Source organism: Oncorhynchus nerka, linkage group LG20 (genome assembly GCF_034236695.1).
Source record: "Oncorhynchus nerka isolate Pitt River linkage group LG20, Oner_Uvic_2.0, whole genome shotgun sequence".
Lineage (NCBI taxonomy): Eukaryota > Metazoa > Chordata > Actinopteri > Salmoniformes > Salmonidae > Oncorhynchus > Oncorhynchus nerka.
The window spans coordinates 77,165,978-77,178,987 of record NC_088415.1 but is presented as its reverse complement, the minus strand read 5'-3'; the positions used below and the strand labels follow the sequence as shown (position 1 = coordinate 77,178,987).

Below are 13,010 nucleotides of genomic sequence, written 5' to 3'. Positions count from 1 at the left end.
TAGTGTGTGGGGGGGTGCGTCTCTGTGTACGTGTCTGTGTGTGCATGCGTGCATGTGTATGCGTGAATGTGAGCTTGTTTAAAGAGTGACTAACTTTAAAAAGCATGGAATCACTTTCAAAATAGTCTACTGTATGTGGCATCGATATGAGTCAGAAACATTTATTCTAGTCTCAGAATTTACTACAAAATGGAAATAGGATCATTTTGTTCATAAAGTCGGTCTCGTCTAAAATGGAGTTTGGAACATCCCTGCGTCACATCGGGGAAGGTTGGGTTTTGATATGTCCATTTTCCCACTGTTGTGTCTTTGGCATCATTAAAGACTGTTATTTTATCAAATCAATTCTCTGTAATTATTATTACGTGATTAAACTAATCATGTAAATGTAATTATCTAGGAAGTCGGGGCACCAAGGAAAATCTTCAGATTACAAAGTTATAATTTTCCTAGTATAACTCTTCAGATATTTTAATATCTGATCAATTAGTCTTCTAATTAATTAATTATTCTTTACCTCACGTTAGTCTCATTCCAAATGTCGTAAATTGTTGGTTATCTGCATGAACCCAGCCTTTACTATGAATGTTCCATACATAAATGGTCTTAACCACTGAATTATTAACTAACTAAATAATCACAGAAATGTATAAACAAACAACACAGTAGATATGGTTAAAGGAAATGATAGGGGATGTTCCCCAGTGGGCTGAGCCGATAGGACGGATTGGTGGACAAAGGGAAGTGGGTGTGGACTGAAAAGACAGGAAAGAACAAAAGAGTCACTACACAGTTGATAATTATATGAACTAAAATGCTAATCCTTTGCACATCAACGCTCACTCATTCGGGAATAATTGCAATCAATATATATTTACGCCCAGTGTGTCATTGTAATCTCTGTTGGAATCGTCTGTCTGTCTGTTGGAGAGTCAGTTCATCATCGTCTCGCTCTCTGCTTCCCTGAAGATCAGTCTTTCATCGTTAGGATGGATACTTCAGAGTACCATTCAGAAATGTTCTCATAGCATAGATGTTTCGGCGGTTGTCGGTCATCGCATCCCAGGTTGACATAATTTCTAGCTGCAGACTAGTAATTAGTATCTAACGTTTGCTCTTATTCTGTCGGGATCGATAGTCTCAGAGTTGAACCATTTCCCCCTGTGTAGCCATTGCTTCACATGGTATGGTTAGGAATTCAACAGCCATTGTAACCTTAGCGGACACTGAGGTTTTTGTGGTCTGAAGAGGATTTCCTCAGGTGTTTTTTTTTATTTGTAACAATAGAAAAGGCTGTTCCATGACGCCAGATCATGTCTGTGCTCACGGGGGAGGGCCAATGACTGAGTTAAACTTTATTAAAGGTTTAACATCAATTTACAATTTACAATTTAGATCATTTCACAAATAGTTTAATCTTTACTCATTCATTTTATACAATAATTAGATGCAAACCCCATAATTGAGAATTGTACATATTCTGAGATATAGTTATGTGTGTTTCCTGTCCTCTCTGAGGTCACCAAATGAAACACACTCATCATAACCGTCCCTTAAGTGTCCACGGACCATTCCCACCTTCTCACAAGTGGACATTTTATATCAAATCCTCATTTTGGGGATTTAGGAGTTCACCATGTGAAATCTTTTGTTCTCTCTGTGTGTCTCTTTTTGCATGGCCAGGAGGAGAGTCTCCTCCAGGAGTTTACGAGATGAGATAACAGAACCTGGATGTAGGAGAGAGAGAGGGGAAGCCACTAGCTATACCCAAAAAGGGCCACGTCATGACACCACTAACATGGGGTGAACAGCTGCGATATTGCTCTCTATACAATAGCATAGACAGTGAGGCAAACCTGCTCAGTAGCTCCGACTGTTTACATAAGACAACTAGTCACACATTTTTTTAACTTGAGAACTACTGCACCACGCACCGTAGTTAGATGTAAAATTGTGCAACTAAAACATCCTTGGCAAGAATGTCAAAATTAATTATACATTTCTTGAGTTATCTTAGATTCATTCTGGGGATTATGAGGAAGTGAAATATGCTTCCGCGTCTACAGTGTAGACAAACGTTATCAACCAAGCTGAATCGGTCAGGAAACACACCTCCAAGACTGACATCTCATTTGTCTAATGAGCAACAGAAAAACACGTGCCAATCGGCGTTTTCAGTGGCTCTTTAACAATACATACTGTCATTCAACCCCAGCATTAAAGTTTTCATCTGTGGTCGTAACAGTTACGTAAATCTGTCAAGGACAAGGGGATTAGTGACCATTCTCTCATAGAAAGAGATCAACAGCAGCTAGAGAACACTTTGGTGCCATTGTGTTGAATAGGCCCATTAGTGCATCCAAATTGCATATGACTCATCTGAACTTTTCAGGTTTCTATGGTGGAGGAGGCTGTTACACAACACATAAGCTCCCTCTATCAGCTGTTTTTTAGCAAAGTAATGCCTTTTTGGAATATCAACCCTTTCTATCCCACTGGGCACACATTGATTTAATCAACGTTGTTTTCACATCATTTCAATGAAATTACTTTGAACCAATGTGGAATAGACGTTGAATTGATGCCTGTGCCCAGTGGGATCCTTTCTCTCCTCTTATGCCATGTGAGTCACTGTGGATAAGAGTGTCGGATAAACAAAACAATCTAATAAAATACCAGTGTTACCTCTGTTGTGGCAAAGGCAGCCAACGTTACTAACTGCTGAATACTTCCGCAGCATAGGGGAGATAATAGTTTCCTTAAATGCTAACCGGGCTCCATATAATGCATCTAGGATCAGGTCCCCCCCCCCGTCAATTGTATATCATTAATTGTGCTCTAGAAGGTCAGACTGATTTTATATCAGCACTCCTACTCTGAGAAGTCTGATAAAGTACATATGACCCCGATTTCACGGTTAAAGAAACCACCACTTTAGACCTATGCTGGTTGAGTGAACTGCCTTCCCCTTAGATAGGCCAGCTGCAAAGTCAAAATTGTCTATATTGTAAAGATTCATTAAAACAAAAATGTGCAGATGTTATGACTTTGTGGCTGTGCCAGCTAGTGACAACTCTGTAGAGCTGCCTCCAGAACAAGATTCATGATGAAAAACGCTCACCTGCGAGACATACGGCCCCTGGTCTCTTCCTCTCTGTCTCCTCCATTATGTCCCCTCCTGGATTATACAAATGATCTGCTCTGCCTCTCTGCAACATTCATCTGGTATCTCTCTCTCTCCCCTGTCCTCCTCCAGGACCATGCAGAGATTAATTCCACCATGGTGCGCAGCGAGACCAACACAGCCCGCGTGGAGGGCCTCCGGGCGGGCACGGTCTACGTCGTGCAGGTGCGGGCCAGGACTGTGGCTGGCTTTGGCAAATACAGCGGCAAGATGTGCTTCCAAACCCTCACAGATGGTAAGGACCATGCAATAAGCCAAGAGGAGAGGGGAGGCGAGGAGAGATGGTGGTGGGGAGCTGCGTGTGTTAGTTTGTGTGTGTGTGTGAGAGAAAGATAGAGAGTGTGGATAGAGACCAGGACGGTAGAGGGATTGTGAATGTGACAGTGGAGAGTGTGGATCACTGTCACAACATGTTTGTGAATGTTTCATAATGTATGAGATTGTGTGTCTATATGAGAGTTGAGATTGGTGGTTTTGAGCTTCTCTTCTTGTGTGTAACTGACTATGCTTGATCCAAACTGCTTAGCTAATTGGTTCTTCATTGAGCCCGTCTGTTGCTGAGCAGCTATCCCAGAATGCTTAGATGTGATTAGTGGCTAATGTGATTAATTATTTGCCACTGGGGGTTGGATTGTTCAGGGGGGCGCAACACCTGCTGCACTGGTGTGTGAGTTTGGGTCCAGGTGTTCGTGTGTGGGCGTACTGTATTTCCTAAACACAGCATACGTCTTCTTTCCTATGCAATATGCTGTCAGATGATTTACAACACTCCAGTAGAACTTACCCTTTGAGGCACAGATCTAGGATCAGCTTACCATCCCCGAATCCTAACCCTAACTAGGGCTGTCATGGTGACCGTAAACCACCACAACGGCAGTTACGAGTCATGGCCGCAGTAACATTCCCTATGACTCTTGGTCACGGTTATCCCAATCCAAAATAGGGCAAATTAATGGTACTGATGAGTAGTTTACCAAACTTGCTAAATGCCCTTTATTCACTCTCGAAATACCTCATGATTAAATTTGAATAATCTGAATGATGAGGACAAATACTGATGGAAGTTAGAGTTCCCATAGCGAAAAGAACACGGGGAAGCCCCGGACCCAGTATGCATACATTTTTTAAACCTGTTCTGAAAGGACAACTGGTCCGATCCGAGTGAAGGAAGCAGCAGAAAAGCCAATTGTTTTGCTACTTTATTAAACGAGAGAGAGAGAGAGAGAGAGAGAGAGAGACTCTGTAGGCTATTAGGGTGCAGAGACTATACTGTGTGTGAATTTGTAAGACAAGGGAGGCTCAGAGTACTGGAGGGAGAGACCACTACCACTGTTATCTTGTGCTAGACTATCCTCTTGTTCGTTATTTATCCTTACATAGTACCCATCTTGACTGCATCAAACCTTGAGAAGCTAGCTAACTAGTCCTACAGTTAGCCTACACATAACTCCATTCAGATCATAGCGTAAATAGCAGCCTACCTGTTGGCTTTTGGTCGTTGTAGCCTTTTTTTCTCATTTCACTTTTAATTCTGTCATTTTTATTCCATCTTCCATTGATTAGATATCCCCCAACTTTCTTGCTCGAGAAGCATAGCAACAATGCAGTTTCTGTCTTTCCGCTGGAAGCACGAGGAACAGACCCTTTCCAAATCATCTGTATAGTTTCATCATGCAACTCTGTTTTGATTTCTAAGACATTAACAGATTTATAGGCCTATCACAACTAAATAAATGATGGATGAAGCTATATTAAATGGACTTATTCAACTTTTGAAAATGTTCATTTTCGAAACGCGCATTTAAGCATGTTTATGTTAATTAGAGGTCAATTACTGTGAGACCGGCACCCATTTGCATGACAATTACCATCTGACAAAATGTCATGACCGCCACAGCCCTAACCCTGACCATTGGGGGGTTAAACACTAAACTGATGTTCTTATGCATGATCCGAGTCTAAGAGAAAATCTCCACTTGACATCACAAATAACAAACCTCCTCCTAATCTTCCTTCTCTCTATCCCCCACCCACCCACCCTCCATCCTTCTTTTCCTTTATCCTTCCTTCCCTCCAATAGGAGGCTATTGTATGGTCAAGGTGATTATCAGTCATATAAACAACCTGTTCTCTTATACAGTTACAGTGATGATGATGAGGCTCTCCATCATCATCTGTAGTTACCTGTGTAGAGCAGATGTAGCGGCATAGCCCTCTCCTCCCTCTTCCTCACGCTCTGATTAGTATTTACCCAACGCATGCACATACACACGCACACGCACACACACCACACACGCCAGACAGCATGAGGACCAGCTGATGGTACATCCTCTGGCTTGCTGCCACAGCACGACATTTATGGAGACAATTAGCACCCGGTGAAGGAGGAACAGAGGGACCCATCACACCCTACCCCTCCCTCCCAAATCCCCTATGTCCCTCACCCGCCTCCTCCTCACCCTTCCTCCCTGCCTCCCCTTCCCTTATGTCCCTCACCCACCCCTTCCTCACCCTCCCCTGCTGCCTCCCCATCCCCTATTTCCATCACCCTAGCCTCACACCCTCTCCCTAACTCCCCCATCCAATTTACCTTACCCTCCCTCCCTGACTCCCCCATCCCCTATGTCCATCGCCCCTCCTCAACCTCCCTCCCTGACTCCCCCATCCCCTATGTCCATCGCCCCCTCCTCAACCTCCCTCCCTGACTCCCCCATCCCCTATGTCCATGACCCCCTCCTCAACCTCCCTCCCTGACTCCCCCATCCCCTATTTCCATCACCCCCTCCTCACCCTCCCTCCCTGACTCCCCCATCCCCTATTTCCATCACCCCCTCCTCACCCTCCCTCCCTGACTCCCCCATCCCCTATTTCCATCACCCCCTCCTCACCCTCCCTCCCTGACTCCCCCATCCCCTATGTCCATCACCCCCTCCTCACCCTCCCTCCCTGCCTTCCCCATTCCCTATGTCCATCACCCCCTCCTCACCCTCCCTCCCTGCCTTCCCCATTCCCTATGTCCATCACCCCCTCCTCACCCTCCCTCCCTGCCTTCCCCATTCCCTATGTCCATCACCCCCTCCTCACCCTCCCTCCCTGACTCCCCATCCCCTATTTCCATCACCCCCTCCTCACCCTCCCTCCCTGACTCCCCCATCCCATTTACATTACATTTAAGTCATTTAGCAGACGCTCTTATCCAGAGCGACTTACAAATTGGTGCTTTCACCTTATGACATCCAGTGGAACAGCCACTTTACAATAGTGCATCTAGGTCTTTTAAGGGGGGTGAGAAGGATTACTTTATCCTATCCTAGGTATTCCTTAAAGAGGTGGGGTTTCAGGTGTCTCCGGAAGGTGGTGATTGACTCCGCTGTCCTGGCGTCGTGAGGGAGTTTGTTCCACCATTGGGGGCCAGAGCAGCGAACAGTTTTGACTGGGCTGAGCGGGAACTGTACTTCCTCAGTGGTAGGGAGGCGAGCAGGCCAGAGGTGGATGAACGCAGTGCCCTTGTTTGGGTGTAGGGCCTGATCAGAGCCTGGAGGTACTGAGGTGCCGTTCCCCTCACAGCTCCGTAGGCAAGCACCATGGTCTTGTAGCGGATGCGAGCTTCAACTGGAAGCCAGTGGAGAGAGCGGAGGAGCGGGGTGACGGAGAGAACTTGGGAAGGTTGAACACCAGACGGGCTGCGGCGTTCTGGATGAGTTGTACGGGTTTAATGGCACAGGCAGGGAGCCCAGCCAACAGCGAGTTGCAGTAATTCAGACGGGAGATGACAAGTGCCTGGATTAGGACCTGCGCCGCTTCCTGTGTGAGGCAGGGTCGTACTCTGCGGATGTTGTAGAGCATGAACCTACAGGAACGGGCCACCGCCTTGATGTTATTTGAGAACGACAGGGTGTTGTCCAGGATCACGCCAAGGTTCTTAGCGCTCTGGGACGAGGACACAATGGAGTTGTCAACCGTGATGGCGAGATCATGGAACGGGCAGTCCTTCCCCTGGAGGAAGAGCAGCTCCGTCTTGCCGAGGTTCAGCTTGAGGTGATGATCCGTCATCCACACTGATATGTCTGCCAGACATGCAGAGATGCGATTCGCCACCTGGTCGTCAGAAGGGGGAAAGGAGAAGATTAATTGTGTGTCGTCTGCATAGCAATGATAGGAGAGACCATGTGAGGTTATGACAGAGCCAAGTGACTTGGTGTATAGCGAGAATAGGAGAGGGCCTAGAACAGAGCCCTGGGGACACCAGTGGTGAGAGCACGTGGTGAGGAGACGGATTCTCGCCACGCCACCTGGTAGGAGCGACCTGTCAGGTAGGACGCAATCCAAGCGTGGGCCGCGCCGGAGATGCCCAACTCGGAGAGGGTGGAGAGGAGGATCTGATGGTTCACAGTATCGAAGGCAGCCGATAGGTCTAGAAGGATGAGAGCAGAGGAGAGAGAGTTAGCTTTAGCAGTGCGGAGCGCCTCCGTGATACAGAGAAGAGCAGTCTCAGTTGAATGACTAGTCTTGAAACCTGACTGATTTGGATCAAGAAGGTCATTCTGAGAGAGATAGCGGGAGAGCTGGCCAAGGACGGCACGTTCAAGAGTTTTGGAGAGAAAAGAAAGAAGGGATACTGGTCTGTAGTTGTTGACATCGGAGGGATCGAGTGTAGGTTTTTTCAGAAGGGGTGCAACTCTCGCTCTCTTGAAGACGGGAGGGACGTAGCCAGCGGTCAGGGATGAGTTGATGAGCGAGGTGAGGTAAGGGAGAAGGTCACCGGAGATGGTCTGGAGAAGAGAGGAGGGGATAGGGTCAAGCGGGCAGGTTGTTGGGCGGCCGGCCGTCACAAGACGCGAGATGTCATCTGAGAGAGAGGGGAGAAAGAGGTCAGAGCACAGGGTAGGGCAGTGTGAGCAGAACCAGCGGTGTTGTTTGACTTAGCAAACGAGGATCGGATGTCGTCGACCTTCTTTTCAAAATGGTTGACGAAGTCATCTGCAGAGAGGGAGGAGGGTGGGGGAGGGGGAGGAGGATTCAAGAGGGAGGAGAAGGTGGCAAAGAGCTTCCTAGGGTTAGAGGCAGATGCTTGGAATTTAGAGTGGTAGAAAGTGGCTTTAGCAGCAGAGACAGAGGAGGAAAATGTAGAGAGGAGGGAGTGAAAGGATGCCAGGTCCGCAGGGAGGCGAGTTTTCCTCCATTTCCGCTCGGCTGCCCGGAGCCCTGTTCTGTGAGCTCGCAATGAGTCGTCGAGCCACGGAGCGGGAGGGGAGGACCGAGCCGGCCTGGAGGATAGGGGACATAGAGAGTCAAAGGATGCAGAAAGGGAGGAGAGGAGGGTTGAGGAGGCAGAATCAGGAGATAGGTTGGAGAAGGTTTGAGCAGAGGGAAGAGATGATAGGATGGAAGAGGAGAGAGTAGCGGGGGGAGAGAGAGCGAAGGTTGGGACGGCGCGATACCATCCGAGTATGGGGTGTGGGAAGTGTTGGATGAGAGCGAGAGGGAAAAGGATACAAGGTAGTGGTCGGAGACTTGGAGGGGAGTTGCAATGAGGTTAGTGGAGGAACAGCATCTAGTAAAGATGAGGTCGAGCGTATTGCCTGCCTTGTGAGTAGGGGGAAGGTGAGAGGGTGAGGTCAAAAGAGGAGAGGAGTGGAAAGAAGGAGGCAGAGAGGAATGAGTCAAAGGTAGACGTGGGGAGGTTAAAGTCGCCCAGAACTGTGAGAGGTGAGCCGTCCTCAGGAAAGGAGCTTATCAAGGCATCAAGCTCATTGATGAACTCTCCGAGGGAACCTGGAGGGCGATAAATGATAAGGATGTTAAGCTTGAAAGGGCTGGTAACTGTGACAGCATGGAATTCAAAGGAGGCGATAGACAGATGGGTAAGGGGAGAAAGAGAGAATGACCACTTGGGAGAGATGAGGATCCCGGTGCCACCACCCCGCTGACCAGAAGCTCTCGGGGTGTGCGAGAGCACGTGGGCGGACGAAGAGAGAGCAGTAAGGAGTAGCGGTGTTGTCTGTGGTGATCCATGTTTCCGTCAGAGCCAAGAAGTCGAGGGACTGGAGGGCGGCATAGGCTGAGATGAACTCTGCCTTGTTGGCCGCAGATCGGCAGTTCCAGAGGCTACCGGAGACCTGGAACTCCACGTGGGTTGTGCGCCCTGGGACCACCAGATTAGGGTGGCCGCGGCCATGCGGTGTGGAGCGTTTGTATGGTCTGTGCAGAGAGGAGAGAACAGGGATAGACAGACACATAGTTGACAGGCTAGAGAAGAGGCTACGCTAATGCAGAGGAGATTGGAATGACAAGTGGACTACACGTCTCGAATGTTCAGAAAGTTAAGCTTACGTAGAAAGAATCAATTGACTAAAATGATTAAAATGATACAGTACTGCTGAGGTAGGCTAGCTGCGTTGTTGACACTACCCTAATCAAGTCGTTCCGTTGAGTGTGAAGTTTCTACAATGCTGCTTTTCGGGGGCTAGCTGGCGAGCTAGCAGTGTTGGTTACGTTACGTTGCGTTAGGAGAACGACAATAGCTGGCTAGCTAACCTAGAAAATCGCTCTAGACTACACAATTATCTTTGAAACAAAGACGGCTATGTAGCTAGCTATGTAGCTAGCTACAATCAAACAAATCACACCGTTGGGACTGTAATGAAATGAAATGAAAATATGATACTACCTGTGGAGCCCCCTCCTCACCCTCCCTCCCTGCCTTCCCCATCCCCTATGTCCATCACCCCCTCCTCACCCTCCCTCCCTGACTCCCCCATCCCCTATGTCCATCACCCCCTCCTCACCCTCCCTCCCTGCCTTCCCCATCCCCTATGTCCATCACCCCCTCCTCACCCTCCCTCCCTGACTCCCCCATCCCCTATGTCCATCACCCCCTCCTCACCCTCCCTCCCTGACTCCCCCATCCCCTATTTCCATCACCCCCTCCTCACCCTCCCTCCCTGCCTTCCCCATCCCCTATGTCCATCGCCCCCTCCTCACCCTCCCTCCCTGCCTCCCCCATCCCCTATGTCCATCACCCCCTCCTCACCCTCCCTCCCTGCCTTCCCCATTCCCTATGTCCATCACCCCTCCTCACCCTCCCTCCCTGCCTTCCCCAACCCCTATGTCCCCTCCTCACCCCCTCCTCATCCCCTCCCCCCCCCCTGCCTTCCCCATCCCCTATTTCCATCACCCTCCTCCCCTCCCTCCCCCTCCCTCCCATGCCTTCCCCATCCCCTATGTCCATCACCCCCTCCTCACCCTCCCTCCCTGCCTTCCCCATCCCCTATTTCCATCACCCCCTCCTCCCCTCCTCACCCTCCCTCCCTGCCTCCCCCATCCCCTATGTCCATCACCCCCTCCTCACCCTCCCTCCCTGCCTTCCCCATTCCCTATGTCCATCACCCCCTCCTCACCCTCCCTCACCCCCCCTGCCTTCCCCATCCCCTATGTCCATCACCCCCTCCTCACCCTCCCTCCCTGCCTTCCCCATCCCCTATGTCCATCACCCCCTCCTCACCCCCTCCCTCCCTGCCTTCCCCATTCCCTATGTCCATCACCCCCTCCTCACCCTCCCTCCCCCTGACTCCCCCATCCCCTATGTCCATCACCCCCTCCTCACCCTCCCTCCCTGCCTTCCCCATCCCCTATGTCCATCACCCCTCCTCACCCTCCCTCCCTGCCTTCCCCATCCCCTATGTCCATCACCCCCTCCTCACCCTCCCTCCCTGCCTTCCCCATTCCCTATGTCCATCACCCCCTCCTCACCCTCCTCACCCTCCCTGGCTTCCCCATTCACCCCCCCTATGTCCATCATGTCCCCCCTCCTCACCCTCCCTCCCTGCCTTCCCCATCCCCTATGTCCATCACCCCCTCCTCACCCTCCTCACCCTCCCTGCCTTCCCCATTCCCTATGTCCATCACCCCTCCTCACTCCTCCCTCCCTCCTCCCCACCCTCCTCACCCTCCCTCCCTGCCTTCCCCATCCCCTATGTCCATCACCCCCTCCTCACCTCCCTCTCCCCTCCCCTGACTCCCCCATCCCCCCTATGTCCATCATCCCCCTCCTCACCCTCCCTCCCTGCCTTCCCCATTCCCTATGTCCATCACCCCCTCCTCACCCTCCCTCCCTGACTCCCCATCCCCTATGTCCATCACCCCCTCCTCACCCTCCCTCCCTGCCTTCCCCATTCCCTATGTCCCTCACCCTCCCTCCCTGCCTTCCCCCCCTCCATCACCCCCTCCTCCCTCCCCCTGCCTTCCCCATCCCCTATGTCCATCACCCCCTCCTCACCCTCCCTCCCTGCCTTCCCCATTCCCTATGTCCATCATGTCCCCCCTCCTCACCCTCCCCCTCCCTCCCTGCCTTCCCCATTCACCCCCCCTATGTCCATCATGTCCATCCCCTCCTCACCCTCCCTCCCTGCCTTCCCCATCCCCTATGTCCATCACCCCCTCCTCACCCTCCCTCCCTGCCTTCCCCATTCCCTATGTCCATCACCCCTCCTCACCCTCCCTCCCTGCCTTCCCCATTCCCTATGTCCATCACCCCCTCCTCACCCTCCCTCCCTGTCCCTTCCCATTCCCTATGTCCATCACCCCCTCCTCACCCTCCCTCCCTGCCTTCCCCATCCCCTATGCCCATCCCCTCACCCTCCCTCCCTGTCCCCATCATGTCCATCACCCCCTCCTCACCCTCCCTCCCTGCCTTCCCCATCCCCTATGTCCATCACCCCTCCTCACCCTCCCTCCCTGCCTTCCCCATTCCCTATGTCCATCACCCCCTCCTCACCCTCCCCTCCCTGACCCTCCCTCCCTGCCTTCCCCATCCCCTATGTCCATCACCCCCTCCTCACCCTCCCTCCCTGCCTTCCCCATTCCCTATGTCCATCACCCCCTCCTCACCCTCCCTCCCTGCCTTCCCCATCCCCTATGTCCATCACCCCCTCCTCACCCTCCCTCCCTGCCTTCCCCATTCCCTATGTCCATCACCCCTCCTCACCCTCCCTCCCTGCCTTCCCCATTCCCTATGTCCATCCCCCCCTCCTCACCCTCCCTCCCTGCCTTCCCCATCCCCTATGTCCATCACCCCCTCCTCACCCTCCCTCCCTGACTCCCCATTCCCTATGTCCATCCCCCCATCCCCTATGTCCATCACCCTCCCTCCCCTCCTCACCCTCCCTCCCTGACTCCCCCCATTCCCTATGTCCATCACCCCCTCCTCACCCTCCCTGCCCCTGCCTTCCCCATTCCCTATGTCCATCACCCCCTCCTCACCCTCCTCACCCTCCCTGCCTTCCCCATTCCCTATGTCCATCACCCCCTCCTCACCCTCCCTCCCTGCCTTCCCCATCCCCTATGTCCATCACCCCCTCCTCACCCCCTCCCTCCCTGACTCCCCATCCCCTATGTCCATCACCCCCTCCTCACCCTCCCTCCCTGACTCCCCCATCCCCTATGTCCATCACCCCTCCTCACCCTCCCTCCCTGCCTTCCCCATTCCCTATGTCCATCACCCCTCCTCACCCTCCCTCCCTGCCTTCCCCATCCCCTATGTCCATCACCCCCTCCTCACCCTCCCTCCCTGCCTTCCCCATTCCCTATGTCCATCACCCCTCCTCACCCTCCCTCCCTGCCTTCCCCATTCCCTATGTCCATCACCCCCTCCTCACCCTCCCTCCCTGACTCCCCCATCCCCTATGTCCATCACCCCCTCCTCACCCTTCATCCTTGCCTTCCCCATCCCCTATGTCCATCACCCCCTCCTCACCCCTCCCTCCCTGCCTTCCCCATCCCCTATGTCCATCACCCCCTCCCTCCCTCCCTGCCTTCCCCATTCCCT

General features: G+C 51.8%; 1 protein-coding gene across 3 annotated transcripts in view; it reads left to right on the top strand.

Annotated features, from left to right (window-relative positions):
* Positions 1-13,010, top strand: part of LOC115103150 (ephrin type-B receptor 1-like) — a 383,081-nt gene that overhangs the window by 310,171 nt on the left and 59,900 nt on the right. For all 3 annotated transcript variants that reach the window (XR_010460228.1, XR_010460227.1, XM_065005794.1), the window contains exon 7: positions 3,257-3,419. Coding sequence is in view for 1 of the 3 variants with exons in the window: in XM_065005794.1 (XP_064861866.1) it covers positions 3,257-3,419 (163 nt within the window). In the remaining 2 variants the exon portion in view is untranslated. The remainder of the gene's footprint in view (positions 1-3,256; positions 3,420-13,010) is intronic.